Below are 22,233 nucleotides of genomic sequence, written 5' to 3'. Positions count from 1 at the left end.
AAAAAATCAAGTTTAATGTTTTGATAACGTCATGTGTATTCCCCGTGCATTCGCATCATCTGTTATTAGTGACTGACTATAATTTAATGAGCAATAAAAATGTGATTTATAATTTCATTTTCATAGGAGAGTTACAGTATATATGGATGCATTAGTTGCAGAATTTTAAAGCAGTTTAACGATTTAAATTCTTTTTATTGGATATTGCGTCATTCAATGCGACTACGCATGACTTTACGGAGAGCTTATGACCTACTAACTACGGTTTGCCTTAACGGCCGATTCACACAGGGCTTCAGCGTCAACGCTTGACAGAGGGCATGTCTGAAGTTGGGGCTGACACGATCATCATAGCAGCATCACCCAATGAAATTAGTCTGCAATTGACTACTGTCTGAGCTGGTGTATTTGCATAAAGCGATCTGATTGGCTGACGCGTCCATTGGCACTTGAAAAGTTGAGAAATTCCCAACTTCTGCAGCGAGCAACACCACTGAAGCAGTGCTGATGAATCCACAATGCAGTTTGGCAACGCCTGACATCTCCCATACAAAATGAATTGGAAGTGTTGATGCTGACGCCCCATGTGAATGAATGAAGTCAACTTAATTCATTTGAATTGGGACAACATGAAAGATGGAAGGAACCCAGCTTTTTTTAAAAGTGTAGTTTTGCAAACATTTTTTGACCGTGGCTCTTGGTTGCATAACCAAGGGCGAAAGTTCTTCTGTTTGCACTTCCCCAAGAAATATGATTTTGGATGTAAGAAAAAGCAGATCTTGTTCAGCCATAGTTCATTTAACCTTTCCACATGTAAGTTGCCTTTCAGAGTTATTTTTATTTATTTATTTTTTAAATATTGTATTTAAAGTTTTTCACATTTTAAAGAACAAACCCCAAATCCCTCCCATGCCAGCAAATAATAATAAATAAACATATGTAATATATATATATATATATATATATATATATATATATATATATGCACATGTACATCCACAACTGTACAGATACTTAATCATATTCCTCCATGAGTAATCTATACCTGCACATATCCACAAGTCCAATCAAAAATCTGCATATGTACATTACATATAAAGCATATACAGTGTTTCCGCTAGGATTTCTTCCGTTGTGGTGGCAGGCCTTTTTATACAGATGTACTAACTACTTGTGGCGTTATTTCAATGACAAATGTCGTCAGCGCAGTATTACGAGTCGAGATTGCATTCATCTAATAGCCTACAGCATGCGAATCTCTATGCTTCCGCGCCGATTTCCTCTGCTTGTGCAGAAAGCTTCTTGCACGCCCTCAAATACGCGCTGCTCAAGCGCAGACAGTGTTGCCTGATTGGGCGGTTTTGAATTTATTTTTGCGGGTAAAAGGTGACATAGACGGGTAGTGAAAACTTAGGCGGTTTTGCAACGGAGTGCCCGCCAGCCCCGGTCTGCCCTCATAAACCTGTTTTGATCTCCCAAAGAAATGCCATAGCCCCCGTTCTTCGCATACATATGCTTAGAACAGTGTATATACGCTTGTGAGCTTTTGGGCTGGAAACAGTCAGCATCATCTGGCAACACTAAGCGCAGATCTTCTTGTGCGCTCTCAAATAAATGCTGCTGAAGTGCTTTTTGCCTAGCAACTTCCTGCTAACATAAACAAACTTTCTGACTGCAAAAACATACATTTACTTCAGATATATCTTTCAAAACAGCATATTCTGTGCCCCGAAATAGCTTCTGTTTGAAAGTGAAAATGAAAGCGAGGCCCAGACCTTTGCGTGTTCTAGTATCTTAACTACATATTTATAGGCTGTATTACCAAAAAAAGATAATATTTTTTGATAATGGTGTGATAAACATTCCAGTTATACAAACAGTATGTATCTGTGAATGACACATGTTTTCAGAGTATTTGGAAGATGATTGTTATTGCCATCTTCCATAGACATTAGCATGTATTTCAAAAAGCATTAAAAAAACACTGATCAATGATGTACTAAACGTTCTAACCCCACCAATGTGATCGTTAGCACCAGAACCCAGCCTAGACTCATCGCACTGCTGTTGTATGCATCAAAAGGTTATGATTTTAAAAAAGTTCTTCCTCTGTTATATTTACAGCAATATCACAGGATGTATTCGAGCGTGAAGTAAAAGCTGCTGCGCTTGCACACTTTTGACTCAGCAGATTTCACAGTGACTTTGTCTCAGCGACTTTTCAAGTGCAAGTTTTTTTCCAGAGACAACATAACGACCAACATAAAGACCAAAGATCTACTCTAAAAGTTACTCCAGATTAATATGAGGTTGGGCAAAATGATTCACCCCCTTAAAAAAAATGTATCTTCATTTCTGTACATACAGTGCATCAGGAAAGTATTCATAGCGATTCACAAAAGATTTCAAAAAAGATTTTTCTAAATTGAGCTCAGGTACATTCTGTTTCCACTGATCATTCTTGAAATGTTTCAGCAGCTTAATTGGAGTTCACCTGTGGTAAATTCAGATGATTGGACATGATTTGAAAAGGCATACACCTGTCCATATAAGGTCCCAAGGTTAACATGTCAAAGCACAAACCAAGCATGAAGACAAAGGAATTGTCTGTAGACCTCTGAGACAGGATTGTCTCAACGCACAAGGCTGGGAAAGGTTAAAGAAAAATTTCTGCTGCTCTGAAAGTTCCAATGAGCACAGTGGCCTCCATCATCCGTAAGTGGAAGATGTTTGGGACCACCAGGACTCTTCCTAGAGCTGGCCGGCCATCTAAGCTGAGTGATCAATAACCCGATGGTCACTCTATCTGAGCTCCAGCATTCTTTTGTGGAGAGAGGAGAACCTTACAGAAGGACAACCATCTGTGCAGCAATCCACCAATCAGGCCTGTATGTTAGATTGGCCAGACAGAAGCCACTCCCCGCCTGGAATTTGCCAAAAGGCATCTAAAGAACTCTCGGACCATAAGAAACAAAATTCTCTGGTCTGATGAGAGTAAAATTGAACTTTTGGAGTGAATGCCAGGCGTTACGTTTGGAGAAAACCAGGCACCGCTCATCACCAGGCTAATATCATCCCTACAGTGAAGCATGGTGGTGGCAGCATCATGCTGTGGGAATGTTTTTAAGAAGCAGGAGAACTGGAAGACTAGTCAGGATAGAGGGAAAGATGAATGCAGCAATGTACAGAGACATCCTGAATGAAAACTTGCATCAAAGTGCTCTTGACCTCAGACTGGGGAGACCAAGTCACACCACCAAAATATCAATGGAGGGGCTTCACAACATGTTGAATGTCCTTGAGTGGCCCAGCCAGAGTCCAGACCTAAATCCTATTGAACATCTATTAGAGAGATCTGAAAATGGCTGTACACCATCACTTTCCATCTTCTCTAATAGAGCTTGAGGGGTACTGCAAAGAGGAATGGGCAACAATTCCCAAAGACAGGTGTGCCAAGCTTGTGGCATCATATTCAAAAACACTTGAGGCTGCAATTACTGCCAGAGGTGCATCAACAAAGTATTGAGCAAAGGCTGTGAATACTTCTGTACATGTGATTTTTCAGGTTTTTTATTTTTAATAAATTTGCAACAATTAAAAAAACTCTTTTTTCACATTGTCATTATGGGGTATTGTGTGTAGAATTTTGAGGAAATAAATGAATTTAATCCATTTTGGAATAAGGCTGTAACATAAAAAAATTTGAAAAAAGTGAAGCGCTATGAATACTTTTCGATTGCACTGTATGTACCGGTCACACTTTACAATAAGGTTTCAATATTTATTGCTAATTAATGCATTTAGATTAGATTTACTAACATTAATGCATTATGAAGAACATTTATTAATCATAGTTCATCATTTACTAATGCATCATTTAAATCCAAATTCATCCTTGCTATCATTAATTAATGCACCGAGTTAACATGAACTAATGATGAACAGCTGTATTTTCATTAACTAATATTAGATAACATAAACAAATACTGTTATAAATGTATTGTTCATAGATTGTTAATGTTAGTAACTAACATTAACTAATACAACCTTATTGTAAAGTGTTACCTATGTGTGCTTTCATTTGCCTGAAGCAGATTGTACTGTTGTTCTTGAAGAATCAGAGGTCATAGCCTCTATTTCTTCCCAGAGGTCAGAGACAAGAGAGAGAGAGAGAGGCCAGCAAGCCAGGCTGAGGAAGAAATAATGCATGGTAACTAAAGGTAAGACTCTCATCAAATATTCACACATGATGGGGGAGGAGAAAGAGACACTCGAGAAAGAGAGAGAACACAAACTCAGATCAGAGTCTACGAATGACTCACTGTACTGTACCTTTGCTCGAACCCTCTTTATGATCACTCGGCTCTCCTGATGCATTTAAACCGAACAAGACATCACCATTGAACAACATTTATATATAGTATATAGTATATCAATGAGATTAAGAATATATTACTTTGTTCAGCTATATATCTTTGGAAAAACACAAATATGAGTATTTGAAGAAGAATAAAAGCGTAGACATAAAATAAATTTTTACTATTTAGTCACTTTTTTGGCTCATTTATTGGTCCAAATATTCGCTTTAGTATTAGTATTTGTCTTAAAAGGAGATCATACACTAAAGCTTTACAAGAATTGGTACCAAGACATTTTACAAAGTATTTCATGTGTCACTGTAGATCTTGTTAATGCAGAAAACTACTGCAATGAAGAATAAATGTAGGCAATAATTTCTATATTATTGTATTTTTCACCATTAAGTTATTTTGGTTCATTTAATGATTGTGTGGTCCAAATATTTCCTTTAGTATTAGGATTTGCCTGAAAAGGAAATCATGCACTAAAGACATACAAAAATCGGTACCAAGACTGTTTCAAACAGTTACAAAGTATTTCATGTGTCACTGTAGATCTTGTTAATGCAGAAAACTACTGCAATGAAGAAAAAATGTAGGCATAAAACAAAGAATTTCTATATTTTTGTATTTTTCACCATGATTTATAACTTTTTTGGCTCAATTATTAGTCTTGTGGTCCAAATATTCACTTTAGAGTTAGTATTTTCCTGAAAAGGAGATCATACACTAAAGATATACAAGAACCAAGACTGTTTTAAACAGTTGCAAAGTATTACATGTGTCACTGTAGATCTTGTTAATGCAGAAAACTACTGCAATGAAGACAACAGTTGCTCACACAATAAGAGCATTCAATATGGCTAACACAAATGATATAAGAACAAAGCTAACCTTAAAACCACAGTAATTATACAACATTTTCAACAGTAGTGATGTCCACAGCAGTGTAGTACCAGCTTCTGTTGCATGCCTCTAAATGTAAAGACCTTCTGAAAATGACATCACCGTATGGCACGAGGTCAAAACCTATTAAACATTGTGTTACAGACACTCACCTCTGGCACTTTGGGTGGAGGCTTCCGAATCACCTTGTCCTCCAGCACTCGTTCTTTGATCAGGGCGCAGGAGACATCCAGGGCACCCAGCAGGGCATTGGGCTTGAAGCTGACAGGCTGAGCTTCGGGTGACAACAGCTCCAGAGTGTGATATGCTGGATTCAGATGGTACTGACTGCACAGATCCACCAGCAGATCCATCAGAGCTTTTCTGAAGAGACCGGAGGAGACATAAGGACAGAGAAGGATAGAGTTACTTGACGGTTCAGACTTGTAATTACATCATGTGACGCAGACAGGCCTGTGATAGGACGATGGAGAGAAAGTCAGCTTGGGTTACAGGTGTTACGTAAATTGCAGCAAATTGCTACATGAACGCTGGTCTTCAATGTTTGGCTTCACCAACTCATTGTCAGCAATGAAACCCACGCCACGCCAAACAAAATAACAGCTCTCCAGACCCTCATGAAACTTTTTTTTGTGTGTAAAATATATTATATAATAATTTAAATATTGTTATATATTAAATATGTTATTTTAATTATTATTATTATTAATCAGGGTTCCCATGCTTTCATGAGCAGCATGTTCAGAGACTTTTAAGAACTTTTTAAAGCACCAGTAAGTGTAAATTAAGCTTTGTAATTCATACCCCAGCATATGTAGAGCCATGAAAGTCCTTACTGTACGTACACTTTCAGTTACACTTAATATTTACATTAAACATGTCAAATAAATCAATTTTATTTGCATTTTTTAACATTATTATTATAATTTGTGTTTCATTTAATGGTCTTGTGGTATAATATTCGCTTTTGTATTAGTATTAGTATTCATGTAGCAATATACAATAGCATTCAGTGTCCATGTAGCAATATACAATCATTTAAATATTGTTATATATTAAATATATTATTATTATTTAATTTACATTTTTCAACAATTTTGATCGTTTTAAACAGTTATGTTCAAAGAACTTTAATAAAATTTAATGAATGCAATGATGGTGGTATTCAAATACGGTTTCTGAAATATTGGTAAAAAGTGCATTATTTGTCAGTGTTATTGTCCAAGATTTAAATTTAAACATTCAAAGACCTATGTTTGTTTTAAGTACTTTCCAGGCCTTGAATCCATATGTCTGAAATTTAAGTACTTTTAAGTATTTTCAAGAAGCCTGGGAACCCATAATAATAATAATAATAAAATATTAGTATTTTTAAATAAGATATATCATTATTATTTTAAAATCATGGAATAATAAAAATTTTTTCTTGGTATTATTCGATTTTTGACATTTATCAAAATTATCTATTTAATCCCAGCTAAAAACTCAAATCTATTACACTAACAAACGGGCTTAAAATCATGGCAAATATTGTGTGTTAACCAATAGCTGACACATACACTCACCGGCCACTTTAATAAGTACACCTGTCCAACTGCTCTTAGCGCAAATTTCTAATCAGCCAATCACATGGCAGCAGCTCAATGCATTCAGGCATGTAGACATGGTCAAAATGATCTGCTGCAGTTCAAAAAAGAATGGGAAGGAATGGTGATTTAAGTGACTTGGAATGTGGCATGGTTGTTGGTGCCAGACGGGCTGGTCTGAGTATTTCAGAAACTGCTGATCTATGGGAATTTTCATGCACAACCATCTCTAGGGTTTACAGAGAATTGTCCAAAAAAGGAAAAACATCTAGTGAGCGGCAGTTCTGTGGGCGCAAATGCCTTGTTGATGCCAGAGGTCAGAGGAGAATGGCCAGACTGGTTCGAGCTGATAGAAAGGCAACAGTAACTCAAATAAGCACACATTACAACCGAGGTATGCAGAAGAGCATCTCTGAACATAAAACGCATCAAACCTTGAGGTGGATGGGCTACAGCAGCAGAAGACCACACAGGGTGCCACTCCTGTCGGCTAAGAACAGGAAACTGAGGCTACAATTCACACAGGCGCATCAAAATTGGACAATAGAAGATTGGAAAAACGTTGCCTGGTCTGATGAGTCTTGATTTCTGCTGTGACATTTGGATGGTATACGGGTCAGAATTTGCCGTCAACAACATGAAAGTAGGGATCCATCCTGCCTTGTATCAACGGTTCAGGCTGGTGGTGGTGGTGTAATGGTGTGGGGGATATTTTCTTGGCACACTTTGGGCCTATTAGTACCAATGCAGCATCGTGTCAACGTCACAGCCTACCTGAGTATTGTTGCTGACCATGACCATCCCTTTATGACCACAGTGTACCCATCTTCTAATGTCATAAAGTGCGAACCATCTCAGAATGGTTTCTTGAACATGACAAGGAGTTCACTGTACTCAAATGGCCTCCACAATCACCAGTTCTCAATCCAATAGAGCACCTTTGGGATGTGGTTGAATGGTAGATTCGCATCATGGATGTGCAGCCAACAAATAGCAAAAACTGTGTGATGCTATTATGTCTATATTTACCAAAATCTCTGAGGAATATTACCAGTACCTTGTTGAATCCACTGTATGCCACGAAGGATTAAGGCAGTTCTGAAGGCAAAAAGAGGTCCAACATGGTACTAGTAAAATGTACCTAATAAAGTGGACAGTGAGTGTAGCTGGACATTTTACTGTTGGTTTTATAACTGTAAGTCAATATCTTTAAATTACATAGAGTTTTTACTTTTATATCAATCAATGATGTAGCTTTAGTGTGTGATGTTTATAAATGTGTGTGTGTGTGTGTGTGTGTGCGTGTGTTTGTGTGTGTTTGTGTGTGTGTGTGTGTGTGTGTGTGTGTGTGCGTGTGTGCGTGTGTGTGCGTGTGTGTGACAAATAGTGTGTTATAAAAACAGCAAGTAAAAAATCAGTGTGTGACAAATAGTGTGTTATAAAAACAGCAAGTAAAAAATCAGTTCATGACCTCTGTGTTACATTCTATCCACCAGCTGTATTTTGTCTAGCTTTTTCTTAAGATCACCGTGTTCAATGTCAAAGTATGGCATATGTTGTGTGTGAATTTGGTAGTGAAACAGTGATTTACATTTGATTTGGTTGACTGATTTAAAATGTGTGCATAACAGTTAACACATAGATGACATTTAACAGACATTTTACAGTTGGTTATGGAGTTTTTACTTTTATATCCATCACTGATGTGGCTTTAGAGACTGTTATCTGTAGTTCATGTGCGATGTTTAAAAAAAAATAATGTATTATAAAAATAGCAAGTAAAAAAATATTTTCATGACCTCTGTGCTACGTTCGTTCCACCAGCTGTATTTTGTCTAAAGGTTATTGTGCACAATGTGACAGTGCATTTCCTGTCTCAACTCTATTCAATCAAACGTACCACATGCTAATCTAGCATCCAGTATTAAATATAATGGAATGTTTAGGCTAATATCAGTGCAGTGGGCGTACACACCTGCCATCCACATTGATGGTGGTCTGGTACCCAGTGGGAAGACTAATATGAAGATCCACAGAAGATCGAAGCATGTTTTCCTTGCTGTCTCCCCCAGAAGATCCTCCTCCGTCAGGAACAGCATTACGGAAAATCCTGCGGGGGGCAGGCTGGGGCGGCCTTGGTGGAGGGGGAGCCTGGGCCTTCATTCTCCTCCTGTCAAAAACATCCAGAAGAGTTATAAATAAGGATTTGGTTGGCGATTATGTAACGAAAATATTAGTGATGCATCAATCATGTTTTTCCATGGTAGACGTTTAAGGACAGTTTTTCATTCATCCACTTTTGCACATGGTCTGGTCATTTATGGATATTGCACATCTGAACATTTTTCACATTATCTAGACATTTACTGATATTTATTAACATTGCACATCTGCACATTGTTAGACTACACATTTCTTTAAATTTATAAAGTATGTTTGTACATTGTAAGATGCATTCTGAGGGATCAGGTTTGACTGCCTATGTGTAAGAGACAGTATCGTTTCTCCAAAGTAATGCAAATTATAAGTTCTAGGCACGTCAGGTGTGACTGCCTATGTGTAAATATAATATCATGTCTCTAAAGTAATGCATATTGTAAGTTCCAGGCACAGCTGTGTTTTTGTCTAACAAATGGCCGGGTGATACTTTCAGGCAAGGCATGGAAAACAAGATTTTTCTACTAAACCTGTGCTTCTACTAAGTGCCAGGCTGCAGTAGTCGAGATTTTTTGATGAACGACACATCAATGGTGAGTTCTCATTAAATAATTTTGCTTTGAATATTCCCGAAAAATTCACCTGCTTTAACTCTTTATTCACAACAGTTTTGGTGCAGAGACCCGGATAGAGACTAAAATTCACCTAAATCAAGTTTGAATCTTCATTTTCAACAAATATCAGACTTGTTAAACAGACTGCAGATTTGTAAGAGGCTCCTGTAGACTCTTGCAGACTTGTGGACTTCTTGAAGACGCTGCTTGACTGCAGACCACCCAACATGTCTCAATAAAGAAATTCTGCTTGTCGAGTCTCCTGGTTTGGGTTCTCTTTATTTTTTCCAACAATGTTCATGCATGTTTAAACACTCCCTGGATATTGTATTTTATTTTATTTTATCAGTGTACACTGTGTTAATCAACACCAGTTTGTTATTTTTTTTTTTTCAAATTTTTTGTATTGCATATAAGATTTAAAAAAAAAATACTTTATATTTGTAATAATTTTCTATAGCATTTTGTTTCTATTTATAAGGTTTTCCTATTTTCTCTTATCTGTTGTTTTATACCATAATTTATTTCTTATTGATACTATTATATTTGTATTTTTAAAGGTAACTGGTTGGTCATTTAAGCATTTCACTGCACATAGTACTGTGGAAGACTGTATATCTGACAAAAAAAGTTTGAATTTGATTACAATATTGTTACAAGCAAATGGTCGATTTGACAATAATTTTACAATTTAACTATAATAAAAAATTCTATTATATATATATATATATATATATATATATATATATATATATATATATATATATATATATATATATATATATATATATATATATATGAAGTCAGAATAATTAGCCCCCCTTTGAATTTTTTTCCCCCAAATTATGTTTAACAGAGGAAGGGAAGGGAATTTCCACAGTATGTCTGATAATATTTTTCTTCTTCTGAGAAAGTCTTATTTGCTTTATTTTAGCTAGAATAAAATCAGTTTTTAATATTTTATGAACCATTTTAAGGTCAAAATTATTAGCCCCTTCAAGCTAATTTTTTTTTTCAACAGTCTACAGAACAAACCATCGTTATACAATAACTTGCCTAATTACCCTAACCCACCTAGTTAACCTTATTGACCTAGTTAAGCCCTTAAATGTCACTTTAAGCTGTATAGAAGTGTCTTGAAAAATATCTAGTAAAATATAATTTACTGTCATCATGGCAAAGATAAAATAAATCAGTTATTAGAAATAAGTTATTAAAACTATTACGTTTAGAAATGTGTTGAAAAAATCTTCTCTCCGTTAATAAACAGGGGGCTAATAATTCAGGGGGGCTAATAATTCTGACTTCAACTGTATATACATAAAAGCTAAATTGGCCGTGGTGTATGTTTGTGAATGCAGGAGTGTATGGGTGTTTCCCGGTGTTGGGTTGTGGCTGGAAGGGCATCTGCTGCGTAAAACATGTGCTAAGTTGGCAGTTCATTCCACTGTGTCAACTTCTGAGTAATAAAGGGACTAAGCCAAAAAAGAAAATGAATAAATGAATATATATAAACACAGTGTTGGGGTAATGTAATAATATTACTTTAAGTAATGAGTAAAGTAACGCATTGCTTTAAAAAAAAAAAAACATAATATTTGAGCTATTTTTTTGAAAATGTAAATAATTAGCTTTCAAAAAATAAATTGCTGAATTAAAATTTAAGTAGTCACAATGAATCACGCAGTCAATGAGAGAATGCTCATCGCATCGAAGAAAAGGAAAATGAGATTGTCCATTGGACAGTGATTTTACTTGAGACAAATAGAACAAAAGTAGCAAACACATTGCTTTATACTTTCAATAATCTGTATATACGGCCTGTAGAGCTCTGGGGTCAGGAAGTTCTCAGATTACATCATCCTAAAATATATATTTTTAATGTGTTTTTTCAAAGGTAAATGTAGGTAGGTGTAGGTTAAACAGTGCATTGTTAATTGCAGAGCTCCTCTATTAAAAAAGAATAAAAACAAGTTCTGAAAGAGATCAAGTCTCAGCCAGGTTATAAAAAGTAACGCAAAAGTAACTCAAAAGTAACGTAATGCGTTACTTTCTATAAAAAGTAACTAATTAATGCAACTAGTTACTTTTTGGGGAGTAACTCAATACTTTTTTTTAACTAGAAACCAATACAAAAACAAATTGGTTGCGTTATCCCTGCTGATTCTGCAGTGCTTTCAACACATGTACACAAATGAGCAACATACATTATATTGGATAGTTGGTGATTAAAATATATTGTGTAAGAGAAAAATACAACAACACTCTGACTGTGAAATAATGCTACATACAATATACTGGTGCAAAGTATGATTAAAAAATTCATTCTCTTCCAGCAGGTGGCGCTTATAGGACTAAGAGTAATGGTGTGTCCTGTAAGCAAGACTTTAGACCAGTGGTCTCAAACTCAATTCCTGGAGGGCCGCAGCTCTGCCCAGTTTAGCTTTAAACTTAATCAAACACAGCTGATCCAACCAAAATAATATAGAGATATTTAGGTCTGTAAAATAAGAAAAAATTTAATGGCAGTTTATTACCAGGTATCGTACTTTTACAAAACCAAACCAGACAAAGTATCACATCAAACTATTAAAAATGTCAATAAAATTCCTTTTTACACACTTTTGAACATCAAAAGTTGTTGGAGGAAAGATCAAGGCCCCACACTGCAATAAAAATGCATAAATAAACAATAATAATTGTTAATTTAGATTTTTTTAGAGTGTACTGACAAACTTACTTTCTAAGTTTTCTAAGAGTTACTTTCTAAGAAAAACATTAAAATTTGACCAGTTTTTATAATGACTGCCAAATTTTTTTTTTTTTTTAAATCTGTCAAAAAATATAGTCGCTGTCTGTTTTGGTGATTGAAAAAGAAAAGTATCGTTCTTTGCAGTCTGTGAATTTGCAGTTGTGGGGAGATCTGGTCTGTGGTTTGTGCTATTTCCAACAAATTGTGTCAAGAAAAAAATTACAGAAATGACAGATTACAAAACACGCACCAAAACCAGACATCGCAAGAAGTCACATTCAATTTCCACAGTCTCATTTTCTGATTGTTATCTAAAGAACAGACAAATGCTGCCTTTTTTTACATTAACTTTAATACTTTACCAATGGTAAATTCCCCCTGGCTGTTCTCTTTCTCAGACATTTCTCAAATGAGAATTAGGACTATTATTCATTCATTCATTCATTTTCTTTTTGGGTTAGTCCCTTTATTAATGGGGGGTCACCACAGCGGAATAAACTGCCAACTTATCCAGCACATGTTTTACGCAGCGGATGCCCTTTCAGCTGCAACCCATCGCTGGGAAACACCCATACACACCCGTTCACACACATACACTACGGACAGTTCAGCTTACCCAATTCATCTATACCGCATGTCTTTGGACTATGGGGGAAACCGGAGCACCCAGAGGAAACCCACTCGAATACAGGGAGAACATGCAAACTCCACACAGAAATGCTAACTGACCCAGCCAAGGCTCAAACCAGCGACCTTCTTGCAGTGAGATGACAGCACTACCCAGAATTAGGATTATTAATAAAAAAATATTTAGCTAAATACTTGTGACTATTACAGAAGTTTGATCCTAATCACACACCCCTTTCAGTACCACCAAATAGTGTTGTCAAAAAAAAACTAAACGGTACTTTGATACCAAGTTGGTACTAAATAAAATAAAACAATAAGGTACCATGGTAGCACGGTGGCTCAGTGGTTAGCACTGTCGCCTCACAGCAAGATGGTCACTGGTTTGAGTCTTGACTGGCCCAGTTGGCATTTCTGTGTGGAGTTTGCATGTTCTCCCCATGTTGACGTGGGTTTCCTCCGGGTGCTTTGGTTTCCCGCAATGAATTTCCAGCCAATGAATAAACTAAATTGGCCGTAGTGTATGAGTGTGTGTGAATTAATGTGTATGGGTGCTTGGTGTGCGACTGCTGTGTATTTTTTGGTATTTATCTTTATGAAATCACCGTATGTCATATTATCATAACAATATAATGTGGTAATAAGATCCTAACTGTTCTGTGCATTTACACCATGGCCATATTCATCTTTGTAAACACACAAAAACAACATTAACATTCTACCAGAAAATGTCTTTCCCAGCCACTAGACTTTTCTGACAGGGTATTCGAGTGACAGATATGAAGGTGTGTTGTGGGACTGCTAAAAAGACGTTATTCTTAGGAATTATTTTGCAAAATTTTGTGTTTTTTATCGTTTTTTAAAAAGCGTGATGGTAAAACACAAACACTGTTATAAATGTATTAAGACATTTGCTTTTTTGTTGTAAAAACTTGTAATAATGACAAAAAAATTGTAATTTGTGCATCTCCTGACTTCCATGTGCAGCCATGCTGCTAGCTGTTGAAGAAGGTGTATTGTGGGAAATTTTTGTACAACTTGGTTTCAAGTGTGATCCTGAAAAATTTCAGTTTCAAGGGCTATCTAGCTCTTCGCTTTAGTCCTACGCCTTCAAGCTAAAGAAAATTTGGACACCATAAAGGTAAGAGGAAGGGCTAAGAAGTAGAATTGGGATTGGGCCATAGGCTACTAATGCTACCCAACACATTGATGCAGTTTTGGCAGAAGGGATGATTCACCTGGAACACTCGCTCATTGAGTAATTGTGGTATATTTTTTATTTCACATTCTTTGGGAAATATAATCACAAATGTTTCAGCTCAATGCCTCAGTGTGTGACTGTTGATTGGAGACATTGCCGCTGTCCTCATTTCTCAAAAGGCTTAAAAATCATACAAAATTAGTTGTTTTACTTCAGAATGTAAAACTGTACACAGTTTCCTGTGAGGGTTGGGTTTAGGGTTGGGGTTGTGCAATAGAAAATACAGTTTGTAAGGCTGTACGATATTGGAAAAATCTGATATTGCAATATTTTATTTTTCTGCAATAAATATTGCGTTATGAACAGCGTTTCACAAGGTTTGAATAGTTTTCTGGGGAGTCTAACAGTATTCAGGTACAGAAATTGAACAACCACAATAGAAACAAATGCTTTTCTTACTTTTTGTCTTGTTTCCAGTTAAAATATCAATCAAAAAAAATCTTAGAGCAAGTAAAAATATTGTTTTGTTTTCACTGTCAGAAGAAATGTCACAATTAAGATTTTTCCTTAAAACAAACTAAATTATCTGTCAGTGGGGTAAGTAAAATAATCAGAATTTCACTATCAGATTATTTCACTTACACCACTGACACTAGTTGTTGGACTAAAAACTTCTTGAACTAGAAACAAGACAAAAATTCTAAGTAAGACTTTTTGTTTCATAAATCATATAAAATCTGTACAAATACAGTAATTAAATGCAATTCTGTAGCTGCTGCTTAATTATAATTCAGACTCAACATTGCATATCATTGTGATGTGACTGTTGCTGATGCGCACGTTGCAATATCGATGCTACCTGTAAATAAATATATTGTGCAGCCCTAGTTTGTACAGTAAAAAAACTATGGAAACCTATATACAATGTACCCACGTGTGTGTGTGTGTGTGTGTGTGTGTGTGTGTGTGTGTGTGTGTGTGTGTGTGTGTGTGTGTGTGTGTGTGCGTGTGTGTGTGTGTTGTGTGCATAAAGTCAAAAAATCCAAAAGCAAAAATAGACTACTCCTCTAGCATGTGCCAAAATGATCAGTTATCATCTTTTAACACGATGTACTCTAGAATCATAACAAGGACAAGGACATGTTTAAAGAAATACAATCAGTGTTTGGATTATAGTCACAACGCCAACAAGTCAACACGAAAATATCCTGTTACGTCATATTGCAGTAATAAAACATAGGCCTATCTTTTCTTTCAAAACCGATTCAAGATTGCATTGGCTGATAAGACTCAAATCCTCCTTTCTGACCATAAAAGCACAACATTATAGACTCTCTGGTTATTACATAATGAAGTAAACGTCAAGACAGGCAATCTAAAAACAATCATAGGAATGCTTGTAGATAACCAACAACCACAAATACTGTAAAGACATCTATTACTATGTATGATCTAGATGTTCTAAAAAATGACAAAAAGTAAAGTTCTATAATTTTAAAAGTTCAAACTTCTACAACTCAAAAACTAATATAGTGAAATAGTCTTTAAATTAGACATCTAAACACAAAATGAAAACAAATTTCTCTCTCTCTCTCTCTCTCTCTTTCTCTCTCTCTCTCTCTCTCTCTCTCTCTCGATAAGAGGCTCATATTTCTTTAAAAACTTGGCATTTACATATCAAATTTCTCAAAATTATTTATCCTCATGTATGAACAGAGAGCAACATTCAGCTACAGAACTTATTTCAAAACAGTAATCTCTGACATGAACTTGGAATATTTTGTAAACCATTAACATACATTCAATACAATACAATACATACAATATAGCACACTATAAATGAAGTAAATGTCAATACTGGCGAACTGGCGATCTAAACACAATCATAGAAATACATTCAGATAATCAACAACATTAAAATATATATATATATTCATTCATTCATTTTCTTTTCCGCTTAGTCCCTTTATTAATTAGGGGTCGCCACAGCGGAATCAACTGCAAACTTATCCAGCATATGGTTTACCCAGCGGATCCCCTTCCAGCCGCAATCCATCACTGGGAAACACCTATACACTCTCATTGACACACTTACACTACGGTCAATTAAGCTTTCCCAAATTCACCTATAGCGCATGTCTTTCAACTGTTTCTTAAAAAAAAAAAAAACGGTTTACATTCTAGAATCATATTTCTCAAATGTGTTATTAATAATGCCCTAAAAAAATATGTTTAGTGTTTGTTCGAACTACTCAATATAACTTTTTTTATTTCATTTCAGTTTCAATCTACTTAATTTTTTTTTTTTACCACATTCTCTACCACATTTTTTACCACTGTTTTTTACTTGTTTATTTTATTTTTTGGCTTCTGTTTTTGTCTTACCCGCTTTCTGGAATCGTTCTTCGCTGCACTCAAGCCCTGTCATTCTGGTCAACTCCTATCTGCATCTCAAGTTCGCCGATGTACATGGCGAGCTACTGGACAAATTGGTAACAGCAGTAAAGCCATCCATACTGAGGAAAGCGGTCAGCTAGTAAGCGCAAAAAGGAATGGCATCATACCAACCCATAACGCTTGCTTTAAAGATGAAATGCAGCCATACGTACTTCAGGCTACATAATTCACAATCCCCAGAAATGTATATAGGGCTACGTTTTCAGAATGAGCCTATGTTGCTTAATTATTGATGTTGTCACCATACAAATCAATTATTTGGAAGTCAGCTTTTTTTTACTATGTATGTACAAACAGACAGCGGCATACAGCTACAGATCTCATTTCAAAACAGTAAGAATCTCTGACATGAAGGAGTGAGAATTTGTAAATCAAAAATGAAGCACTCTATATTATATATATATATATATAAAGTATCCCTCAAACTTTAAATAACAAAACGTCTCTCGCTTAGTGTGCAGCATCGGCACCCAAACACAGTGAGAACTGATAAATGGTCTTTTCATTTCAACTGATCGGTCAAGCAAATTCCCTTTCTGCAGTGCAAATATTAGCAGTAGATAAAGCCATCCTACGTACAACTGTCACAGCAGCCGTGAGAGTCTGTCTGGAGTCCAGGAACCACACCGTAGGGAGAACTACTGGAACATGGAGCGTCTGTGATTCTGGAAGACACCTCCTCTGGACAGCTGAAATGTGTAGAGCATGTGAGAATGCCAAAATGCTTGGACCTCGAGCACCTCCGGTTAATGATTAATAAAGACTGCCAAAATGCCTGCTATCAACACGCTGTTTATGTCATTCACTGATTATGCAACCAAGACTGGCCTCTGCCCCGGAACCTTCGATGGGATGACCAACCAAAGAACAAATGATTGTTAAAGCAAGAATTTCAATTAGACAAAACAATGAACATGTATGAAACTTAACTGAATGGATTCTAAAGGATTTCTTTCAAAGGTTTCTTAATACAGAAACTGTTTACTCGTTTATCTCTATAACAGAAATCGTCATATAATTTATATCTTGATTTGTGTTCTAAAGAAGTGAATATAAAAAGTGAAATAAAGTTTGTTTTACATGTAAGAACCAGTGAGGTTTGTTGAACGGTAAAGAGTTTGTGGTAAAAGATCAAATTATTTTTGCCAGGTGTGTGTGTGTGTGTGTACTGTATGTGTATGTGATAAATGGCCACTGATGCCCTGGAACTCACATCTCTTAAATAATCATTACATGACGCAACAGCATTATTTGCTAGTAGGTTGGTCCATCACCACTTTGATGCATCCACTGCATACACAGTGGTAGGATGGTGCAGGAAGTTTCATCTCATACATTTTTAGAGTAAACTTGCCCGTTTTTAAGCTTTTGTTCTGTTAAAATAAGATGTTTAAAAGAATGTTGGGAAACATGTAACCATTGACATACAAACAGCTAACTTTACTAGAAATGTGTCTGAAAATCACATGATCTCTTATAACAAAATCACATGACTTTTTTAATGCACATACTGGAATTTGTTTGGTAAAAGTGTTTCCATCGTAGTTTATGCAATTTTTTTCTCTATCAAATAAAAAGTTTCCTTAATTCAGTTATGCGCATATGTTTTTTTTTTTTTTTTCACATTTTCAAAACTTGTGCGCATCTTGCTGTTTCCATAAACATAGCTACATACTCTTAACCAAAAAAGCTGACACTTTATAAGAAATTTGTGTGGAAATCTGTTACTTTAAACTAGGGCTGCTCGATTTTGGGAAAAATCTATCACGATTATTTTGGTCATATTTGTAATTACGATTATTCAAAACGATTATCAGTTAAAGTCAAAATTATTTGCCCTCCTGTGAGTTTTTTAATATTTTTTTTTTTTTCTGTGATGTTTAACAGAGCAAGGAATTTTATGATGGAACGATGTGCATCCCGTGCTGTAAACGTTACATTACAGTACATGCTTTTTAGTCAATGTGTACAACTGGAAAGGGGGGTGGTATATGATGCAATAATCGTTTATCTCGATCATTGGTTTTTCATAATTGTTAGAAGCCAAAATCAAAACCGGATTTTCGATTAATTGCACATCCCTACTTTAAACCATTAAAATTTTTACACAAGTTGAAAATAAACAACCCAGTTAAATTAACATCCCACTAAGTAAGCGTCTCACTATTTCGGCTTTAAATCAAAATCAATCGAAATTCATGCTCAATCGATTATCAAATAAAAAAAATGGAATCGTCAATGCTGACACGCCCCCATGTCACGTCAGCTTGGCTTGCCAAGTGGAAAAAGAAAAAATAATGCTTGTTGAAGTGCTGCGAGTCAACCTAACAGATACAACAAACATCCAAAAGATAGCATGGCAACTGCAGATGCAGGAGACCCGTCGACAAAACGTGAACCCCTCCTGTTTCACTGAAGTCACCAGTCTGAAAGTGTTTTGGATTTCCAGTGAGTTATGTTGACAACATTCGTGTTGTCGACAAAAAAACACAGTTTGCAAGCACTGCTATGCACGTATACCATTATTCCACCGGCAGCATGACTAACAAGGCAGGGCATCTCAGCAGGCCCCACAAAAACATAGACTTATCTGTTAAACTAACAAGTGTAACACAAACTACGGTCCCATCTTCATTTGGAATAAAATTTCCAAGTAAATCAACACGTGCAAAGGCAATTACAAGCGTGGTAGGAGTATTCATAGCTGCGGGCATGCGACCTTATTCAGTGGTAGAAAACTCCGGTTTTGGACATTTAATTAGCGTACTAGAACATCGCTACGAAATCTCAAGTAGAACGCATTTCATAGCTACGGTAATACCCTCCATGTACAATAATGTGAAGGAGAAAGTTATTGAAGGTCTTAGCAGTGCACATTTAGTAGCCTTGACTACAGGTTACTGGATCTCCAGAGCAACACAGAGCTTCATGACTGTCACAGCGCACAAAGGTCAGATATTATTATATTGCATAAAAAGTCTTAAAATGGCATAGCTTGTGCTTTCAAAATTTTCTTTTTTAAATCGAGAATCGAACCATGACTTTAGTTATACCCTTACCACTATGCAAAGTTGTGCATTATAAACCCAAATAGCCGAGTGCCGATTTTACTAAAAAATTGTGCGTAAACAAGCTTTACATTGGTTCAGAACTACAACTGACCTCAGACATAGTCTCAGACGAAACACAGTCAATCTCTCAAAATCTCAGCAGAGGATCTTGATACAACTCCACAAACATTTACAGCAGCTTCACGTACTACTTACTTGTTTGACTTTATTTCAGTAAGATGTCTACAAAAGGCCTCAGTCAGAGTTATTGAGAATTAAACATTTTAGTTGTTTCTTTGAAAATACGCATTTTCAGAAGTGGCTGTGCTTCACTTGGGATCTTGGCACTTTAACGTTAGCTTATCTTATATTGCTGTGAGTGCATGTTTTGGCAAGACAAACAAAAAGAAATTTGATTATATTTCTTTGTGCACTAAAAGTTTGATTGACACATCTAGTCAGTAATTTTAATGCTTTATAATTGTGGTTACGTTGCTGATAGCCAGCAGTACTTTGGTCAGGTTTTAAAAACACACTGAACATCAGAATCACTCAAAACATTGAGACATCAAGATTCAGAGTATGTATCTCAACAACGGTGACAGATTTCTTTAGTTTTGCTTGCAAAAAATGCTGCTTATTTCCCATTTTTGACAATAAAATATGTTATTATTTTGTTTGCAAAAAATAAGATTATTTTCTGTTTTGAAATTAAACTTGTCTTTTACATTAAAATTGAAATGTTCCCTTTTTTCACAGGACAACATCAAGTTCAAAGAAGTTGTGCTTTTTTATTTGCACAAGAATACAAAAATATTAGAATAAAATTGAAAAAAGCCAAAATGTGCAGGTAGAGGCAAGAGGCCTAAAAGGCTTATTTAGAGCATCTAACCATAATAATAATAATAAAAAAAAGACAATGACAAAACAATTTAAGCATTAAAACAAATGCTAAATTACAGTTACAAATGAACAATAATACACACAAATGAAATTACAAAATCATATACACACAACATTAAAATAAAATCATACATACAATAGAATTCTTACAAAATAGCTTTGATTTCACTATTTATCAAATATCAATATTTATTAAGTATTTATCAAATAACCATAAATAATTCATTTCTTTTAATTATTTTAATATCATAACTAATAGAAATGTGCTGTTTCATTTGAAAAATACCTTTAAACGTGATTACATAATAAGAGTAATAATAATAATAATTTAAAAAATAATTACATTAAAATAAAGTAATCATTTAATATCAATCAAACTCGAGCTAAAGTATTCAATTAATCGAGGTTTTAATTTTAGGTCATATTGTCCAAGCCCTAATTCAGATGTTTAGTGTGTTCTTAAAACTTGACCAAAGTACTGCTGGTTCTCAATATGCAAAACCACATGGTTTCTATTACGAACTAGGTCAGTGAAATCAGCACAGGATTATCATCATAATACAAGATTAAAATCAATGACAAGATTAGTGAATCAAAACTGCTAAAATATGAGTCAACAATGTCTTGTCATAACACAGAGGTTCAGCAAACAGAGATAAGTCAACATGAGGAGTTAAGAATAAAAGCAGCAACCACTATTCTGTAGCCCTATATATATTTCTGGAAATCGCAAATTATGTAGCCAGAAGTATGCATGGCTGCATTTTTTTTTTCTTTAACAGGAACGCTTCAACACAGTATAACGCTGTTCCTTTTTGCGCTTACCAGCTGACCGCTTACCTCCGTATGGTTGTCTTTCCCGCTGTTACCAGTTTGTCCAGTAGCTCGCCATAAATGTCGGTGGACTTGAGACGCAGAAAGGAGTTGACCACGACGATAGGGTTCAAGTCCAGAGAAGAACGGTTCCAAAAAGCCGGTAAACAGGCCAAAAAACAGGCCAAAAAATTAAATAAACAAGTAAATAACAGGGTGAGAATATGGTAAAATCTGAAAACGTGGTAAAAAATCAGGGGGCTTTTCTTTTTCTGGATTGCATTTGAAAACTGTCAGTTGGGTTTAGGGAAGGGGGTGAGTGGGTCAATCGGTGCTTTTTATGAACGTATTCTGATAGTACGTAATCAGAATGAGCCTGGGTTGGTTTTATTTCAGTTGATTTCATCTATGTCTGTGACTGATGTCCAAATAAGACTATATAAATTATAGACAATATGAAAGGTAATGTTTGTCAAAACTCTCAGAGGATGTCATTTTAGGGTTTTTAAAGATGTCTAAAAGACATCATTTGGACACTTTTCTAAACTCAAATAGCAGTTTTCTGACATAATAGCTGACATGTTAGTATGTCAGCTATTTGGGTTTAGAGTGTAGTAGAAAAAGCAAATACTATAAAAGTTAATAGTTACAGGTTTCCAACATGCTTCAAAATATCTTCTTTTGTGTTCAATAGATGAATTAACATGTTTGTAAACATTCAGGATGCGTGCCCCAAATATACAACTAACTCATTAAAAACTTCAAGTGTTTTTACAAGAGAGAAGTTAAAGGCCTACAAATCTTTGGAT

General features: G+C 35.5%; 1 protein-coding gene across 5 annotated transcripts in view; it reads right to left on the bottom strand.

Annotated features, from left to right (window-relative positions):
• The window catches only part of cobl (cordon-bleu WH2 repeat protein), a 147,546-nt gene that overhangs the window by 71,077 nt on the left and 54,236 nt on the right, over positions 1–22,233 (bottom strand). For all 5 annotated transcript variants that reach the window (XM_056474976.1, XM_056474974.1, XM_056474975.1 and 2 more), the window contains exons 3-4: positions 8,826–9,020; positions 5,417–5,627 (exon numbers count right to left, since the gene is read on the bottom strand). In XM_056474976.1, the coding sequence (XP_056330951.1) occupies positions 5,417–5,627; positions 8,826–9,020 (406 nt within the window). The remainder of the gene's footprint in view (positions 1–5,416; positions 5,628–8,825; positions 9,021–22,233) is intronic.

The sequence above is a fragment of the Danio aesculapii genome, chromosome 16 (assembly GCF_903798145.1).
Source record: "Danio aesculapii chromosome 16, fDanAes4.1, whole genome shotgun sequence".
In the NCBI taxonomy this organism is placed as follows: domain Eukaryota; kingdom Metazoa; phylum Chordata; class Actinopteri; order Cypriniformes; family Danionidae; genus Danio; species Danio aesculapii.
The sequence above is the reverse complement of the archived record's forward strand: the minus strand, read 5'-3'. Positions and strand labels throughout refer to the sequence as shown.